We start from the raw sequence: 19,682 nt of genomic DNA, 5'->3' as shown, positions 1-19,682 counted from the left end.
TTGGTTTAGAAAGAACTTCCAGGACTTTCAGTCTGTTAGCAGAATTAGTGAGGAAGCAATCATAGAACTAATCTTTTTTGAAGGCTAGGCACATGACATAATCTTCCTCCCAATTCAGTCTTCTTTTTGAAACTTTACATCAACTCTAGTTGGTAAAGTGTTATTTTTGTCATAGTGATGAAGGAATATGAACTTCAGAGAGGTTAGGTTACACATCTGATGTCACAGAGCTAGTAATCAGTCATTACTTATTCAAATCCATTCTATTATATTCAAAATATCCTTTCTACTTTATTATGATAAATTTAGAAATCCTTAACTCAAGCATTTTCCTTTTGCAACAGTTAAAATAAAAATAGAAATCTATTTTTATGATACATTTTGTATAAGTGTTAAGCAAAATACAGGAGAGACATTTTAAAGAAAATACTATACATTATTGTATATTTGTCAATTCTGATTCTTTCATCCACTCTACAGCACTGTAACTACAAGTCTTTAAGTCAGAAAACTGTTTCAGCTGAGAATCTTTTAATATCATTCTCTAGTAGAAAACATTACAAAGTAATTATTCCCAGTCCATATATGAGAAAACTGAGCCAAAAATAGACAGAGGCACCTCTGCAAGGTCATACAGTGAGGTGGAGGATAGCAATTAGAAGCACTGAGTTGCTGGTTACCACATATAGATTATGATAGGCCTGGTTGTCAAGAAGTCCTCCGTTAAATGCAATCAAATCACATCAGGGACATAACACATTTATATGTGCATAGTTGTATTTTTATAAAACAAAATAATGCCATGTGATTGGGATAACAATTCCAAAGAAGTCAGATGATAACTATTATCTAACATTTGTCTTCATATTTTTCTAAATTTATGTAGGTGATTTCTTGGAATGCATAACTCAGCTCATTGACTTGATTTGTGACACTCAGGCCAGAGAAAACATGGCATCAGGAACTACAAATTCTTTTCAATTCAATGCCCAATGTGGGTTGGGCCTAAGAATTGGCTCCATTATTGACTGCTACATAAATTCATGACAACTGTCTGGTCTTCATTAATTCACAAGCACTTACTGAGCACCACATGCCAGGCGTATGCTAGGTGCTTAAGGAGTTCAGAGCCTAGGAGGGCTTTGACTACCAGGCACTCACTCTATATAGCTGTGCCCCAGGACTTTGAGAATCAGCCTTGTTCTTTGTCATTGTCATCTTTACATTTTCTTCTAAAGTAGAACAGAGAGTAACATCAAACATCCAGAGCCATTTCACTTGCAAAGCTTCAATTTTCCTAAAACTTCACTAAACCACAAACCCAATGAAATTAACAAAACAAAGAAATTAAATATTCTCATATCATTGCAAGATGAAAATGATAATTTTTTTCTAAATTATTACTCTCTTACATATATTAGAATCAGGTTAAATTTCATTAGCTGGAATTTCATTGGTATTTAGTTGGTCATATTAAACACCTTTTGGGACACTTAAAGAAAGAAATACTTTACATTTTTTAAATGAGCTGACTAACGTTTCGTCATGGGTCATTTTTTCTGATTTTGGGATTATGTTGTTTTCTTCAGGTTTTCTCTTTGGATTTCTGGGTGTTCTCATGATCATACCAAGTTAGTATATGTAAAATTCTTAGACCAGTGCCTGGCATGTGGTAAATGCTCAATGAGTGTTAGCGATCATCATCATCATCATTATCATTATAAAAGTATTTTAGAAGCACTTAAAGTAATTCTATTATGATTCCATTTGTCTGGAGCTTTAAAGACTCCCTTGTTTATCTTTGTGTCTACTTTGAAGAAGAACAAAAATAAGTATATCTAGACTATGTGAATTATAAAAACAATAATTTGAGAGGAATCAGAATGCTCTGATTTTAGGATTTTTCCTCTTCTCATTTGGCTTTGCATCCCTCAGCTATTTATCCTGTAGAACACACCATACTCTGCTGTGAAGTTTACGAGGTAGCCTTGAAATTAGAAGAAAAGACCTTTCCTTCTTGGGTTTCAGACCCACACATCTGAGGTGTAGGCATCTTAGATATCTCTGCTGGATGGACCAAACAACATACCAATATCATGAGAAAACTGCTTTAAACATCATCTACTCTTTCACGTAAATTCCCTATTATTACTTGTCAAAAGTCACAGTTTCTGTATAAGTATTTCAATGGTTCTGGGGTGTTAAAAAAAAAAAGCAGTAGTAGACATGTCATAACACACCCGACATTTATAACTAAAATAAACATGGAATAAAAGCATCTTCAACAGAAATACTCTATGCCAACCAATAGTATGCATAGAAATATTAGGTAATTTGTGACCACTAATTCAATAGCAAATATTTACCGAGTGCTTATAATATCCCAGACATTGTTTTTTTTTTTTTTTTTTTTTTTTTTTTTATTTTTTTATTTTTTTTATTTTACAAATTTAATCAGTTATACATATACATATGTTCCCATATCCCCTCCCTTTTGCGTCTCCCTCCCACCCTCCCTATCCCACCCCTCCAGGCGGTCACAAAGAACCGAGCTGATCTCCCTGTGCTATGCGGCTGCTTCCCACTAGCTATCTACCTTACGTTTGGTAGTGTATATATGTCCATGCCGCTCTTTCACTTTGTCACAGCTTACCCTTCCCCCTCCCCATATCCTCAAGTCCATGCTCTAGTAGGTCTGTGTCTTTATTCCTGTCTTACCCCTATGTTCTTGATGACATTTTTTTTAAATTCCATATATATGTGTCAGCATACAGTATTTGTCTTTCTCTTTCTGACTTACTTCACTCTGTATGACAGACTCTAGGTCCATCCACCTCATTACAAATAGCTCAATTTCATTTCTTTTTATGGCTGAGTAATATTCCATTGTATATATGTGCCACATCTTCTTTATCCATTCATCCGATGATGGACACTTAGGTTGTTTCCATCTCCGGGCTATTGTAAATAGGGCTGCTATGAACATTTTGGTACATGTCTCTTTTTGAATTATGGTTTTCTCAGGGTATATGCCCAGTAGTGGGATTGCTGGGTCATATGGTAGTTCTATTTGTAGTTTTTTAAGGAACCTCCATACTGTTCTCCATAGTGGCTGTACCAATTCACATTCCCACCAGCAGTGCAAGAGTGTTCCTTTTTTTCCACACCCTCTCCAGCATTTATTGTTTCTAGATTTTTTGATGATGGCCATTCTGACTGGTGTGAGATGATATCTCATTGTAGTTTTGATTTGCATTTCTCTAATGAGTAAAGATGTTGAGCATCCTTTCATGTGTTTGTTGGCTGTCTGTATATCTTCTGTGGAGAAATGTCTATTTAGGTCTTCTGCCCATTTTTGGATTGGGTTGTTTGTTTTTTTGCTATTGAGCTGCATGAGCTGCTTATAAATTTTGGAGATTAATCCTTTGTCAGTTGCTTCATTTGCAAATATTTTCTCCCATTCTGAGGGTTGTCTTTTGGTCTTGTTTATGGTTTCCTTTGCTGTGCAAAAGCTTTGAAGTTTCATTAGGTCCCATGTGTTTATTTTTGTCTTTATTTCCATTTCTCTAGGAGATGGGTCAGAAAGGATATCCCAGACATTGTTGTAGCCACTGCCAATACAGCAATAAGCAAAAGAGACAAAAGTGCCTGCTCTCATTGGAGTTTATATTTTGAAAGGTGGAGGCAGACAACAAACAGATAATATGTCAGGGGTGGTAAGTGCTCTGGAGAAGGATACAGCAGGGCACAGGGATAGAGGACACCTGAGGGTGGGGCAGGGGCAGGGGCTTGGACTTATATATATAATATGAGCGGAGACCTGAAGGAAGTGAGGGAAGAAGCATGCTGAGCTGAGACAAGAAGGTTACTGGCAGGGACAAGGGCAAGTGTAAGACCTGGGGTGTAAATGTGTTTGGAAGCATCCAAGGAACAGCCTTGGATGTCCACAGTGGCCAGAGCCAAGTGAATGAGGCTGGAGTGAGGAGAGGAGGGCAGGGCAGTACCAAGGGTGGACAGGTACTGTATGTCCCTTCCGTCTCACTCTGAGTGAGATGAGACACCACGGGAAGGTTTGGAGCCAGGAGGACATGTCCTGACTTCCATTTGAGAAGGGTCACAGTGGCTGGGTTCTGTGGAGAAGAGACTGTCGGAAGGAAGGGAGGAAGCAGGGAGACTAGTTAGGAGACATTTGCAGTGATTCAGGCACCATATGATGGTGGCCTGGCCCTGGATGGCAGCAGAGGAGTCGGTAAGAAGGGAGGGACTCTGGACGTGTTTTGAAGGCATCGCCAGAAGATCTGCTGATGGATTGGATGAGGGTGTGAGAAGGATTTGAGAGGAGCACTTACTGGAGTGGGGAATCCTCATCATGTGGATTAATGTCTTCAAAAGATGTCTGAAAAATTGTGAAGATAAGACTAATAATGCAAATGTAAGAGAACAACAGAGAAATGCAAAAGTGACACTTTTCCTACTCCTATAAAACAAATTATTGAGAAAACTATATGAAATAAAGATTTATACCCAATGTTGTCATTAGCAGTGAGCCTCATCCTAAGTAGATATTGTTCCTTGAGCTTTTTACCAAATGACAGTGTGAGGTCATTGTGATTAACAAAACATACCATCATGGTTAAAAATAAGCATCAGGAGTTTTAGTAATATCATATTTAAGCAAGACTAAAATTGTATTAAAATAAAATTAAAATGTCAATAATATTCTTAGCCATTTCAGCTTTATCATATCCTTTTAAAATCTAATTTGGGGGCTTCCCTGGTGGTGCAGTGGTTGAGAGTCCACCTGTCGATGCAGGGGACACGGGTTCGTGCCCCGGTCCGGGAGGATCCCACATGCCGCGGAGCGGCTGGGCCCGTGAGCCATGGCCGCTGAGCCTGTGCGTCCGGAGCCTGTGCTCTGCAATGGAAGAGGCCACAACAGTGAGAGGCCCGTGTACCGCAAAAACAAACAAACAAAAATCTAATTTGGTATGTGCTTTGTAGTGTGTGTGTATGTGTGTGTGTAGAGAAAGAGAGATGAAAGAGAGGGAGGGCGGGAGGGGGAGAGAGAGAAAGAAAGAGAGAGAGAAGTTCATGAACGTAATTTATAAATAAAAATATAAGCATTCTCAACCAATTGTCCGAAGTCAGTGTTGTAAGTATGGATGGTGTTGAAAACTCTAGCAGAAACATGACATAAACAAAATTTTAAGATGTTAATCTGGGAATGGAGGTTTAGTGAGGTTCAAATTGATAGGGAGGCTTAGAAGCTGATGGCTGGGATATTCTAATTTGCAACAGGGGTGACGTTTTATATTTATGCATGGGATCTGATTCCATCCACATGTCAACCCTGTGAAGTCAGGTCAGGAAAGGCATTATCTCCTTTTCACAGGGAGTGAATGGAGACTTGGGTTGGGATTCTTTCCTGAGCTCGCTTAGGTAGAAAGTGACAAGGCCAGGATTCACATTAGGCCTGTGGCTCTACAGTCAGTTCTCTGTTAAGACACCCAGTAAATATATTTGAAAACATTAAGTGCTTACTCTTGGCTGAGCATTGTACTAGGTAATGTGGCAGCATCTGAAAGAGAGGGAAAGTTGCTCCATTTCCACGTAGTCTTTGGTCTGGGACTAGGGACAGTAAACAGATGCCTGTGAAACAATTTACTACGTTTACAAAGCAATGTACTTGTGAAAGTGAAATAATAAATTTAGCTCATAAGATTTCAGGGGGGAAAAACTATAAGTTAGAACATTAGTCATTCAAGCAGAGTAGGGTTAGCAGGTACAGTAGGGCTCCTATGATGGTAAGGTTCCCAGCTCAAACCGAGGTAAAGAAGGAAATTCACTGGCTCACAGATCTGATAACTACAGTCTTGCAGGGTGCAAAGGACGTCACCAGGAATCTGTCCATCACCCAATACTGTTTTTCTCTGCCTTAGGTTTAGTCCCAGGCATTGGTAATCTGGCCACAGCAGCTCCCGGTTAAATCCTACAAACTCAGCCCTTACAGTGGAAAAGAAAGCATGTCTTTCCTAATGGCACAAGCAAAGTTAAAGCTCTCTTAAGTCTTGGATTTTGTGCCTGTCTCTGAACCAATCACTGTGGCTGGGGGGATGTTGTGCTCTGATTGGCCAGACCTAGGTCACATGCCCAATCTTAGGTAGGGGTGGTATCAGCCCCATCAGAATAGCATGGGCTGAGTAGGGAGAGGGTTGGTTCCCCAGAGTAAAATAGAGTTGTCCCCACTAGAAAGGAGAATGGCTGCCAGGACATAAAACAACAGGATGATTACAACAGGATAAGATTCCTGAAGGAAGTAATTGTAAAAATTTGAGTATTTGAGTTAGTCTGTTTTTAATCTTATGGAATTCTGGGAGAGAGTAGGTGGAAGAGATTCATGATATGCAGGCAGACCCTGCAGAACATTGATTTGAGTTTTTACACTTCACTTTTCCTTTCCTTTAAGTCTTAAAGACATCATTTCTTCATGCAGGGATGCCCTGAGCTTAGACTCACCATCTCCTTATTGTGCCTTTCCTGGTCTCCACCCTCCTGAAGGTCTTCCTGTCTCTGGAGCCCCCAGAGTCAACCTTTCAAACCCTCTCCCAGCCACTCACTGGCCTTTTGTGGTGACTTCTCCCCTTTAGAGCTGCCTTTAGTGACCTAATAATAACCTGTTATCGAAGATGCAGAGACAGTCCTCACCCCTTGCCACTCATCCGGGCTCCCCAAGTTTGGCCCTCTCCTCTTTTTAAGTGTGAATTTTCTCCTTTCCACAAGTTTTCAATTCTCCCATTAAGAAATCCCATCCACTCTCTATATTATGATTCAGCAATCCTTCATCCCATGTTCTTATCCCTGCCTTCCATCAGTCATATCTACAGGCCCTGCTGACCCCCTGTGGGACTTTGAATTTTAGAGAATGGTCACATGTTGCAAAGTCCTGCTCTAGAAGGCACAGCACTCCTTTTCCTGCTCCTCCAATGGCCTTTATCTCTCCAGGCTTCCTCTCCTGTAGCTCTGAAGCAGAGATGATAAGCTTCCCAGAGGAAGGCATTTGCAAAGCGCTCTGAGTGCTTTGATGAAATTGATTGGGTAAATGGAAACATATTTTTTGCAACTGCTTTAGCCTGTAAGAAAAATAAGTTATGTAAATGAAATGATTCACCATTTAATAAATAATGAAGATTGTTTTATAGCTTTAAATATTATTTCACAACAAGAGATTTTTTTCCAACATTAAAAAACCAGAATGGTTGATTTGAAATGTTTAAAAAATAAATACTGCTTGATATTTTTAAAGCAGTACTTTCATGATCAATGATTGAATTAAAATTTTGTTTAATTTTTCTAGCTTCTCTGCTGAAGGGTTTGAAACATGCCAATATTGTGCTGCTCCATGACATTATCCACACCAAAGAGACACTGACATTCGTTTTTGAATACATGGTGAGTTGCCCCAGCATTTTATAAAGCATAAGGGAAAATCCTGGTGCTTGTATAATGAATCTGTTAATATTTTATGGCATGATAAAACTTTCATTACAATGTGGAAAGTGTCATGGAACTTTTCATTATTGTGATTAGTGGAGCCTGTTGTTCTTATGCTCATTCTTTAGTCCTGCTCCTTTACCTGCTATATTTGCTGCCTTTTCCCTCCCTCACCAGCAATAATAAACACTTTGAGTTTGCCTCCTAAATAAAACTTTTGCACTTATTTTTTTAATCTATTTTATTCATTATCCGAGCAGAACCCAACATTTTTTCATCAACAATAAAGACGTAAACCACAAGGTTTTAAAAAATTGTATACAAGTTTACTAAAGAATAGCTCATTTTGTATTTCTGAAAGAAAAAACTGTTCAAATATTAGCAGAAGGGAATCATAAGGCATGTGTACCTGACCTGCCTCCAAGGACACTGAAGAGTACAAAATCCCCATGTCACTGTGTTCAGGGGAAGTCATTTAAAATGAGCCTCTCTTGTGCCGAGAAACAGGCTTCCTTCTAAGAGCAGCCAGTTAGGAAGGCACACTGTGTTTGACTTTAACAGTGGTGTCTCAGAAAACCTGGTTGTGTACCTTTTGCACCTTATTATCAAAAATTCTGAACTTTGTAATACCTTTGAGAGTCAAGTCTGTGGTCTGCTTTGTGACACTGACCGAGCACTGCTAATGTCACTCTCTCCACCATTTTGTGTAGCACACAGACCTGGCTCAGTATATGTCTCAGCATCCAGGAGGGCTTCATCCTCACAATGTCAGGGTGAGTACTTTGAGGGTCGGGACTCTCCTCTGGCTTGCCCACAGCAGAAGAATCTTGAAACAGACTGCCATCACAAACTGAAGTTCCATGATACTAATAAGAAGATGGATATCACTGATATTTTAGGAGAAAGTAAAAAAAAAAAAAAAAAAAAAAGATTTGCCTCAAGATATGGAGCAATGTCTGGCTGTTTTCTGGGCAGCCTAACCCTGTCAGTCATTGTCATCATGCAAATATGTCTTTAGAAGTATAAACCAATGAAAAAGAATTGCATTACAAGAAAAAATGTGAAGTTAGGCCATCATAAAATAAATACTTTCTTCATAGCAGACTACTGTGGTCTGTGATAAAGTTTGTGTTGTACCTATAGTTCCCCACTACAACTAGCAAACAAAGTACCTTTGTTGGATCTTTATCAGTTATCCTTTTGCCTGTTCTATCAGATCCGATTATACGTGGGACCAACTTCCATTTTTCCAGTCATTGGAATAGAAATAATAATAAACTCTTAACTAGCTGTAATTCTACATCTGTTATAAATTTTAGAAAGCATTTGTATTTCATACTTTTCATTCCCTAAGGTTTTATTGGCATTAATTAATTGATTGGCCCTTAACATAACCATATGAGATTTGTATATGATGTACTCATTCATTTAACTAATATTTATGTGTTTATTAATTAATTCATTCAAGAAATATTTATTGACTACTTAGTGCCATGTTAAATCCTGAGGTTTCAATAATGAATAAGTTGTGTTTCTTATTTTCAATGAGCTAAAGCCCAGTAGGATATATGGACTTAAATAGGTAGTGAGAAGCAAAGTTATAAGGGCTATGACCATGTTAACTAGGAATACTATGAGGACTCATAGTAAGGGGACCTAATCCAGTCGTGGAGGCAAGGGGGAAAGGAAGGTTTGAAGACAGGGGTTTGAAAAGAGTGAAAACATTTAAAAATAGTTAGAGGAAAATGAAATAGAAAACTAACTAGGGAAACCAAGAAGGAATGTCTAGTAGTGTGTTAAGGACGCTGGTGAGGATGAAACCCATTAAATTATTTGCATGATCATGAGATATCTTTCTTTGTTTTCTTTCTTTCTTTCTCTTTTCTTTCTTTCTTTCTTTCCTTCCTTCTTTCTTTCTCTCTCCCTCTCTCCCTCTTTCTTTCTTTCTTTCTTTCTTTCTTTCTTTCTTTCTTTCTCTCTCTCTGGCAGTGCTTAGCAGTTCAAATAGAGGAGCAGAGAAAGTAGATAGTTGGATTGATTGAGAACTGGGGCTTTGCCAGACATGTGAGAGGAAAAGACAAGTGGGCAAGATATTTGGCGATTGTCAAGACAGAGGTTAAAGGGATGGTCAGAGGCTTCTAAACTGAGTCCAATCTGAGGGAAGGAAGTGAAGATAGGCAGGTTGCTGATAGCTAGGGAGAGGGCAGAAGAGTCAAGGGACTAGAGGTTTGATTAAATAGAAGAACAGTTAGAGGAAGAGTAACTGTGAGAAAGATAGACCATTTTCAGGGTTGAGTGACTCTTATTCCAAGCACTGTGCTAAGTGCTTAGCAAAATAGAAAGACATAGAAAACATGCTTCTTCAAGAGACATAGAGCCAAAAACAGGAGATAAGACATACACACCAATACTATTACAGGACATTTGTGAATAACACCAAGTAAGAAATAAGACCTACTGTTGTAGACATGCAAAGAAGTAAAAGATCTCTTCTCATTTTAAGAGGTTTTAATAAGCCAGACCTTTAAAGTTGAACTGCATTTCAAGAGGCTGGAATAGGGGAAGATGTTAGAGGAAGAAGGAATGTTTTCAGCAAAGGTACAGAGCAGGGAAGTAGAGGATGCATTCAAGGAAGAGGACCCCAGAGCCATAGACTGTTAGTGTTGAAGGGACCACAGTGTTTTTCACTCTTCAGGCTCTGACCCACTAGTGGGCTGTGAACTCAGTTGGTGATTAGCAACCAGCATTTAAAAAAATGAAATGGAATGGATAAGAAAAGAATAGAAAATATTATAGTATATTACATTTAGTAAGAATAAGTATTATTTTGTGCAACTTTTTTTCCATTTGAAGTTGTGCTTCTATCTATGTATGAATGTGAAAACTGGAAACATATATATTTCTTACTGGGGGATGCAATAAAAAAAAAAAGCCTTAAAAACACTGGGTTGGTCTAACTTTCTTTTTCTGCAGAATTAGAATCCAAGGTTTGAAAGGACAAATGTTTTGCCTGAAATTGTAGAACCAGCTTTTGCCATTGCTAAAAAGGATTCTTGGTTAAGATTCTTTTCTACCAGTGCCATACTGCGTCTCTGGTCCTGTTGGCCTGAAATAGAGACTATCTTAGTGAAATGGAGTATATTAGTCCAGAGAAATAGATTGGGTAGGTGGCTGAGAGCCTTACTTTCTAAGATGTGGACTTTATTCCTTAGACAGTAGAGTCATTAAAGGGGTTTGATTGAAAAAGAATGACACGATCAGAAGGAAATTTATGTAATTGTGGTCTGTGGGATAGATTAAAGAGAGGAGACTGGAGTCAGGGATTCCAGTTAAGAGTTTATTGATGTGGGCTAGCCTAGTGCTTCTCAAGCTTCAGTGAGCAGATGAATGACCTGGGGATCTGATTCAGTTAGTCTAGGGTGAAGCCTGAGCTTTGCATTTCTAGCATACTCCAAGGTGATACAGATGCTGCTGGCTGAGGACCAAACTTTGAGTAACAAATTTCTAGGTAAGAAGTGATAAATTATGATAGTGAAGGTACAAATAGAAAGGAATGTGAAAAACAAAAACAAGAGTTCAGCCAAGACATGGTGACTAACTGGGCTTGTGGAGGGAAAGGATGAGGTCAAACATGACTGATTTGGGGTATGATTTACCTGGAGAATTATAGCTCTATTAACAGAAATAAAAGAAGTCGACCTAGAGAGAAGGCAGAAGAGTCCTGTTTTAGACATGATGAGCTTCTCGTTGAGGTGGGATAGCCAAAGGAAATGAGCAGCAGGCAACTGAAGAGGAGATTGGTTCTCAGGAGGAAGGTGTATGCTAGAGATGTAGATTTGAGGGTAATTGATGCATGGAGTTTGTAGTTAAAGATGAGAGAGTGGATAGTCAAAAGAGCAAACACAAAGAGAAAAGAACTGATGGTAGAACTTTTGCTTTTGGGGGTGAGAAGAGGAACAGGACAGCAAGGGGCAGAGGGAAGCAGCTTTTAGGAATATAGAAGATCCAGAAAAATGCATTTTTATGGAGGTCAAGGCAAGAGACAGTTTCAAGGAGGGCATGGTTGAGAGTGTCACAAAGTTGAAAATCATATTTGATAGCAAGGACTTTGTGGGTTTGTGAGGGATACACTAATAAATAGAGGAATTTATTAGGGGTATATGGAAGCACAAAGGAAGAAGTTATCCAATCAAAGCAGATAGGGCTAGGGATGAGTTCCCCACAGTAGAGGCAGCAGTGAAAATGCTGGGATGCCAGGGAGGGTATGGTATATTCCAAGAACTGAAGATAACTCAAGAGTTAAGGCTGGATTAGAATGAACAGAGTTGAGGGTGGTTAGAGCTGAGACTTGAAAGGTAAGTAGGAGCCAGAGCATGAAGGGCCCAGCTATGTCATGCTATTCCATATGAGGAGCCATTCAATCATTTTAATAGGAGGTGATAAATTCAGATTTCCTTTCTGTAGAGCTCACTCTGATGACACTGTGGTGAATAGATTGGAAGGTGAGCAATACGGATTTTTTTGGAATGTTATAGTCCCCTGACCTCACTCTCCCCTTGTTTTTTTTTTTCTCTACTCCCACCCCATACTCTCATTTCCTCCAGTCATTCTCTAAATGCTGGTGTCCATTAGGGTTCCAACCGTGACAGTGAGGCTAATGAGGACAACAGTGGTGCAGATGTGAATTGATGGTGGAGGAAACTGGATATATGTGCAATTAATTACTTAGCCAGAATGAATGGGAGATGGAAGAATCAGCAATCTTTTTTCTAACTTTAAGTAATTAGATGGATGATAGTGCCATTCACTGAAACAGAGAAATGGGAAAATAGATTTTGGAGGGATATAGTGAGTTAAGTTTTGGCATACTGAGCTTGAGGTGATTATGGGATGTCCAGGTGAACTTCAGACTATAGGGGTCTAACAGTTCAAGAAAGAGATCTGAGGTGGAGCTGAAGACTTTTAAATAATCAGAATACTGTTGTTAATTGAAGCAAGGTTAGTGGATAAGATGGCTAAGGGAGCATGTAAGGTGATAATAGAAGGTCAAGGATGGAACCCTAAGGAATATGAATATATTAGACATCAGTAGAGAAAGTGGAACCTATAAAAAGAACAGTCAGAGAAGTAGGAGAAAAATTAAGAGGTTGTGTTACCAAAGTGGGGAGAGAGCTTCAGGAAGGAAGATGGTCAACAAAGCCAGATGCTGCAAAGAGAAGGAGTGAAAGGTATCCATTGGATTTTCGTAGCAAAAGACATTGGTGACCACAGTAAAAACATTATGAATAAAGTGATCGTAGCAGAAGCCATTTTGTAGGGGGATGAATTTCACATTTCAGAGGAAAAACAATTCCATATGATGGCAAGGCCCAGTGTGTGACCGTGGAGAGTGAGGGGCTGAAGTGTGTTGGAGAAGCAGACCGTCGGAGTGTGGAGGGTGACTGGACATGTTCACATGGGCACTGATGTTAGGGAAGCAACAGCTGGGATCCGGGTGCCCAAGTCTTGAGTGAATGATGGAGAATGGTAGGGAGTCGTGTGGATGACAGTGAGAAGAGAGATAGAGGAAGATGTGGCTCAATGGCATGAAAGTCCAAACAACGAGGGTTTTTACTTGAGGGTGGAGAAGCAATGGTTTTGAAGTGGTATTGGGAAGTCACCCAGTACCCCATCTCGCAGTAATCAAAGGTATGAGCAAGTTGTAGAAGAACTAACATCCACTTGAGAATGCTGTAGGGAAGCAGTGAACTCAAGGTCTAATTTAAGCCAAAGGAGACAGAAGGAAATTCATCAGAGGGTGGGTTTTAGGAAGTTTTAAAACCAGGATTGAGGAGTGAAAAGTGAACAATGAAAAGATTTGGGGGAGAGAGGGACGATGGATGCTGGGTTAAATGAGAGCAAGCAGAGAGCGGTATGGAGATGAGCTTTAGGGAAGAAAAAGGAATAGTCAGAGAGGCTTATATTTTTAGTGACCACAGAAGACAGGATGGGAATCATAGTGAGATTAGCCTGTGTCAGATTTCTAATAGAACAAATCCCAGGAATTCCCTCGTGAGTGGAAGGATTCAGGCTTCCCTGGAAGAGTTGGCTGAGTGATCTGATTGTGTTTTTGCGGGACTCCTAGCCCAGATGGTACTAGCCCAGTGGAATTATTTTGTTCCCAAGAGCCTCACTGTGTTGGAAACAGGACTAACCCCTAGGCTATGGGAAACCCCTCTGGAAAGAGTCACGATCTGGATGGTGACTGAGAAAACACCATCAGATTGGGTCGTATTACTGGTGAAGTTTTGGCAGTGGGAAAGGAGGAATACAGGCTGTGAGGGATTAAAGAGTAAGTGGGTGGTGAGGTCACTCAGCACACACTGCAGTTTTTTTTTTTTTTTTTGCTGTACGCGGGCCTCTCACTGCTGTGGCCTCTCCCGTTGCGGAGCACAGGCTCCGGACACACAGGCTCCGCGGCCATGGCTCGCGGGCCCAGCCGCTCCGCGGCATGTGGGATCTTCCGGGATCGGGGCACGAACCCGTGTCCCCTGCATCGGCAGGCAGACTCTCAACCACTGCGCCACCAGGGAAGCCCACACTGCAGTTTTGACAAGTGTGTCTATGAAATCCCATACCTTAAGACTGCAGTGTTTTGCCATTTACAAATGCTTGTAGACATGCGGAGCCAGAGAGGAAAGGAGCTAAAGAGCAAGAAGGTGAGCGGCGGGCGTGTGACTCATCAGTGAGATGGTCTATGCTTGGGACGTGAAAGGGGTTTCAGGCTGGCCCACTGTGAAGCTCTGTCTCTGACTCAGCTAGCCAATTCTCTCCTTCCCTGTCGGGTTTTAATTTTCTAACTTTTCTCTGGTTTCTCAGGATGGCGTCATGGTGTCAGGTAGGTCTGAATTTGAGACCTGGCCCTGACTCTTTTTAGACGTGTTTTGAATGTTTCCCTGAGCCCTACTTTTCTTATATATAAATCGAGGATGAGCCTATCTTCCTCACAGGGTTGTTTTGAGGATTCCAAAAGGTCCTGGGTATTCAGTACATGTTCTTTTCCCTCCCTTCCCTCTGTCTCTGTTCCTTGCTGGTCACCATCTCTGTCTTCTGTCTCTCACCTGTCTTCATCTGTCTTCATCTCCCTCTTTCCTTACTACTATCACGTTGAAAAACATATTTTTAAGCACCTACTATGGCATCTTATCTTTTACCTGGAATGTAAGTTGGTCCTTTATATTGTCTTTTCCACGAACATTTATGTTTATAACCGATCGGAGGGTTGAAATGTTGTTATGGGACTTTTGTGCTTTGGCAGCTGAGTGATGTGATAAACGGTAAAATGAATAATACAGTGTGTGTGTTTGAAGCACCAGGAAGAGAAAGAATTGGGATGAGAAAGACTCATAGAACCAGCGAACATTTGAAGTAGGAGCCTCAAGAAAATGTTAACATTCTTAAACGGCTTGGGGCCCCTGATATGGGAACAGCATGGAGCCCATGCAGCCACAGCTGTGCAGTGGGAGGTAAACTCCCCAGGATCCTGCTTTGGTCAGACCATGGCACCCATCAACTTGATTCCAATGTGTCCAAGTCATTGCTAGGTCATTGCAGGTTCAAGCATCTCTGAAGTTCCTAGTTTCCAAGATGTGATGAAAAAAGTGGATTTATCCGCATGGCTCTGCATCTACTATTTTGCCCGTGTCCCAGGAATACTGGGGCTGGCCTTTTCTTTTCAAAACTGCCAGAACATGTTCTCAGTTGGCATAGGTCTTTGTAAACACTAATGTTGGCGTTTGAATTCTCAGTTGCCAGTGGCACTGGAAAATAACAAAAGACACTTGGAATACTAGCATTCTTATTTTTTTTTCCTTAAGCTTGTGTTTTGATGGGAACCTAATAATGTCTTTCATTTCTGTGCCTTGTAACCACAAGCAACATTTTAAAATTTAGGCCTAGAATGTATTTTTCATTTTGTTCCCCCCCACCCTCTTTTTTCTTCTCTATACTATTTATTCCTTATTCTCTTTTGATTTTTTTTTTGGTCTAATTTATTTTGGTATCTTTTCCCTCTGAATCTCTACTGTATATTTCCCTTGTTTTCACTTTGAACTTAATACTTTAAAAATTCATTTAAAAAGATAATGGTTCCTTTATTTCCTAATACCATCTAAGGATATATTTCCCAGTCTGGTCTCCCTGTGTTCTGTTTTTAAAAGGGTTTTATATCAGAGAGCCTGGAAAACTTAAGCAGTTGTAAATGTTAGAATATCATTTCCAGGTCAACTTTGATCTTATATGCCAAGTTCATCAGTGGGAAAAAAATTAAATCTTTCACATCTAAATCAATAACTAGTGTTCCAACGGAAACTTCAAAGTTTCGCTTTAGATTTTTAAGGAAGGGTAATTCCTTCAGTATCAAAGAAATGAGATGTCAGGAAAAACCAGAATCCCTTTGTTTAGGACATGGTCTACTTACTTGATTTTCCTTGTCCTTTTTTTCCTGTTCGAATGCAAAATCTTCATTTTTTTTGGTCTCTCCAGAGACCCTTTTACTATATTCTTTCAGAAGACTGTTTCTGATTTAGAGGAGAAATCAACACATAGTGGCTCAAATCTGCTTAGATAAGGTGTTCATTCCTTCCAGCTTTTCATGTTTCAACTTTTGCGGGGCCTGGCGTACCTCCACCACCAACACGTTCTCCACAGGGACCTGAAACCTCAGAACTTACTCATCAGTCACCTGGGAGAGCTCAAACTGGCTGATTTTGGTAAGTCGCCTCCCGAGTCTCTTCCTGGGCTATGAACAATGATGCTTTTGTGTGCACATGTTTAAAGCATCAACTAGGGCTGGCTTTTGAAAAGTGGGAACCGGGGAACATGATGCTTTGTCAGGATTTCAAACAACCATATAGGAAGATTGAGGCAAGAAATAGGACGAGATTGGTAACTTCTTAGGGTTCCATCAAGCCTCAGTCTAATCAGACCCTAAAGCTTGGTTACCCCTACTACCTCACTGCCAGTTTTGATGTAAAGACTTTTGTAGAGTGACCGTACTTGGTAGGTTTCCCTAAATCTAGGTGGAGGTACAAATTCCATCAGACTAGATCAAAGTTATCCCAGGATGACAGGATAAGGAGGTTAAGCCCAGATTGTAGGATGGACTCCTGCTGGAATGGAGGCTCCAGGACACCTGTTCCTGCTCACCTATGTATCCATATAGGTGGGACTGTATGGGTACCTGAGGCTTTTATTCTCATCAAAGTGATGCAGATTTCCCCTGAGTATCACTGTGTCTTTCCATTTTAGCACGTATCACAGTTTATAATTATACTTATATACACACATATATACTTCTGTGATGATTTTGTCTCCTCCACTAGACTATAAGCATTATGAGGGCAGCCTGGATCCGTTTTTACTTATCATTATATCCCTAGTGCCTGGCACCATAGCAGGTGCTCAATAAATTTTTGTTGAAAAACTGGTTCTGTGTACGCTGAGGAACCACTCTTCTCTGTTTGGCAGATGTCAAATGATGCTACTATAGCTTCAGTAAGCCTTTAACAGACATTCATTTATCAAATTCCCCACAACAGTGAACTCATCTATTCAGGTTTTTTTCTAGCTATAGATCATGTGATCCAGTGAGATAAATAGCTAACTGATGAAAGTACTCTCATTTTTGTAGAGGAGTACTTGAGAATGATCCAGCTAAGGTCCTGCCAAATAAGTAATGTGGATCAACAGCCCTCACCCTGTATCTACTAAACTGGGGATTCCCGGACTGCAGAAATGGAGGGTGGCCCTAGTAGTAGTGAATCGATTTTCCATTGCTGTTACAGAGAGCCCAAATTACAGAGGTGTATACGTGCTCGAAGCTTCACATTCTCTCATGTAACAGTCTGACCTAAGCAGTCAGAGCTCTGTAGTGGCTCCATGGTGTATTGGTCCACTCTCTTTCTGTCATGAGGCCCCACCACCCCCAGGTATTGCCCCAGGGCCTATTTCAAGATGGCAGCCACTTCCGCCTCACTACAGCCTGGTGGAAGGAGAAAAGAGACCAACACTTAACCCCTCCATGAAGTTCGCACATCACTTCTATTCATATCAAATAGGCAAAAATTTACTTGCCTTGCTACACTTAGCTGCCAGGAAGCCCACATCTAGCTGCGAAGTAGGCCAAATTTTGAGAAATTCATTTGATGAAGAGGTACACAAGAATCAAGATAGTTGAGTAGCTCTATTAAAAGCACCAAAGTTTGTGTATTATTTTTTAAATGTTGTTTACTCTGCCAATTATACTCTCCTTGGCAGACTGTATCACTGTGGCTCTCCAGAAGGTCTCAGGACAGTGAGTTCTGTGCTTTCCCCCTTTGGTCAGGTCTTGCTCGGGCCAAGTCCATTCCCAGCCAGACATACTCTTCAGAAGTTGTGACTCTCTGGTACCGCCCTCCTGATGCCTTGCTGGGAGCCACTGAATATTCCTCTGAACTGGACATATGGTAAGAGCTAGTGCCAAGAAAATGTGAGTCATCCTACCCGTGAAGGTTGTTTTATTACCTGTATTACATTTTAGATAATCATTTTAATAATGACAATCACATTTGTATACAGAAATAGAAAGTACTTTCAAATACATATCTCATTTGATTTTTGCAATGCCCCTCCTTCTAGCTCTTCTCTTCAATCCTTTGTCTTCTCCCTTGTCCTCAGGGAAACATACATACACTCCCAAACCACAGATACACACACACACACACACACACACACACACACCCCTGTCTGCACATGCCCAAACACCGTTCAGAGCCTGGTAAAAAAACCATAAATACCAAGACTCGGTAGACCTGATTTTCATGCCAATATTTCTAATCAGTTACTCTGGATTACGTTATCTTCAAAAAAGCCATGTATCCTCTTTGCGTCTATGCTTCTTTGTTTTTAAAATAAGGGTAATAAACTCTCCCCATGAGGGGTTAAAGGGGACTGTAGTGCAAATGTAAGAACCAGATAGATGCTATCAAGTAGAGCCACACTGCTGTAGAGGCTCTTGGATTAACCGGGTGCAGTGGTAAGAATGGGCTCTCAGCCACTCATCATCCTAGAGCAGTGGTGTTATGTAATCTGCCTCTGATCCCTGGAAATATCCCAGTCATTTGTGTGGTAAATTTGCAGTCACAGCCACCTCCTCAAAGGTAACAAAATGTATGGGCTTCCTTCAACTCCTTAGATGGTCTTATATAAACAGAAGGCCCTGTTTAAAAAAAAAACAAAACACTAAAAGGCTAAACTAAGCTTTTGAATTTCCCAAAGAATTGAGAAAAGTTGAAGAGAATTTCCTCCAGTGTATCTGGAGTCCTTGATTTCCTGATACCCAGTCGCACTTCTTGAAATAACACCTGCTAGTCAAAACCCCCCTGAAACTGTCAGCTCTCACTGCTCTGCACTGTCACTTCAAAGGCCTTCAGCAGGCTCTGGCTTTCTCAGCTCTTAATGATCACTTGCTAGTTGTGCTTCACAGACAGGGAAACTTCTTCTCGTCACTTTTAAACTTTGTTTTATTATAGAACATTTAAAACATTCAAAATATATAACTATGCACATCAGTGATTCTTAACCAGGATCAATTTTGCTTCCCAGGGCCCATGCAGTGTTTGGAGACATTTATTGTCACAGCTGGGTGGTGGTGGGTTGCTCCTGGCATCTAGTCGGTAGAGGCCAAGGATGCTACTAAGTATCTTATAATGCACAGGACAGCCCCCTATGACAAAGATGCATCCAGCCCAAAATGTCAATTGTGTCAAGATTGAGAAAACCGATGTAGATTAAAAGCATAGTAAAGTGAACTCCACGAGCCCACTACCTGAGGTAACAACCAGAAACGTCATCAGTACTGTCACATACACTCGTGTCCCTTTCCCATCAGCCTGCCCCTCCACCAGAGGGGTTTCTACCCTGAATTTTTTTTTTCTTGTTGTCATTCCCTTACCCTTTTTAAAAATAATATTTTTTACATTTTTATGTATTTTTAAAATATTTTATTTAACTTGCTTTTGAGTTTTTATAAAAATGATATTACATTGTGTTTAGTCTTCTGTGACTTGGTTTTTTTTTTAACTCAGTGTGTTTCTAAGGTTCATCTCTGTTGATCTATGTGGCTATACTTTATTTTCTGTTGATGAACATTTCAGTTAGTTTGCCTTTTGTTT

The 19,682-nt window shown here is 40.3% G+C and overlaps 1 protein-coding gene across 2 annotated transcripts in view; it reads left to right on the top strand.

The window, feature by feature from the left end:
* Positions 1-19,682, top strand: part of CDK15 (cyclin dependent kinase 15) — an 88,067-nt gene that overhangs the window by 17,732 nt on the left and 50,653 nt on the right. For both annotated transcript variants that reach the window (XM_060106766.1, XM_060106765.1), the window contains exons 5-8: positions 7,355-7,449; positions 8,202-8,264; positions 16,118-16,241; positions 17,855-17,975. In XM_060106766.1, the coding sequence (XP_059962749.1) occupies positions 7,355-7,449; positions 8,202-8,264; positions 16,118-16,241; positions 17,855-17,975 (403 nt within the window). The remainder of the gene's footprint in view (positions 1-7,354; positions 7,450-8,201; positions 8,265-16,117; positions 16,242-17,854; positions 17,976-19,682) is intronic.

The sequence above is a fragment of the Mesoplodon densirostris genome, chromosome 8, assembly GCF_025265405.1.
Source record: "Mesoplodon densirostris isolate mMesDen1 chromosome 8, mMesDen1 primary haplotype, whole genome shotgun sequence".
Taxonomy (NCBI): Eukaryota; Metazoa; Chordata; class Mammalia; order Artiodactyla; family Ziphiidae; genus Mesoplodon; species Mesoplodon densirostris.
This window is presented reverse-complemented; position numbering and strand designations above follow the sequence as displayed.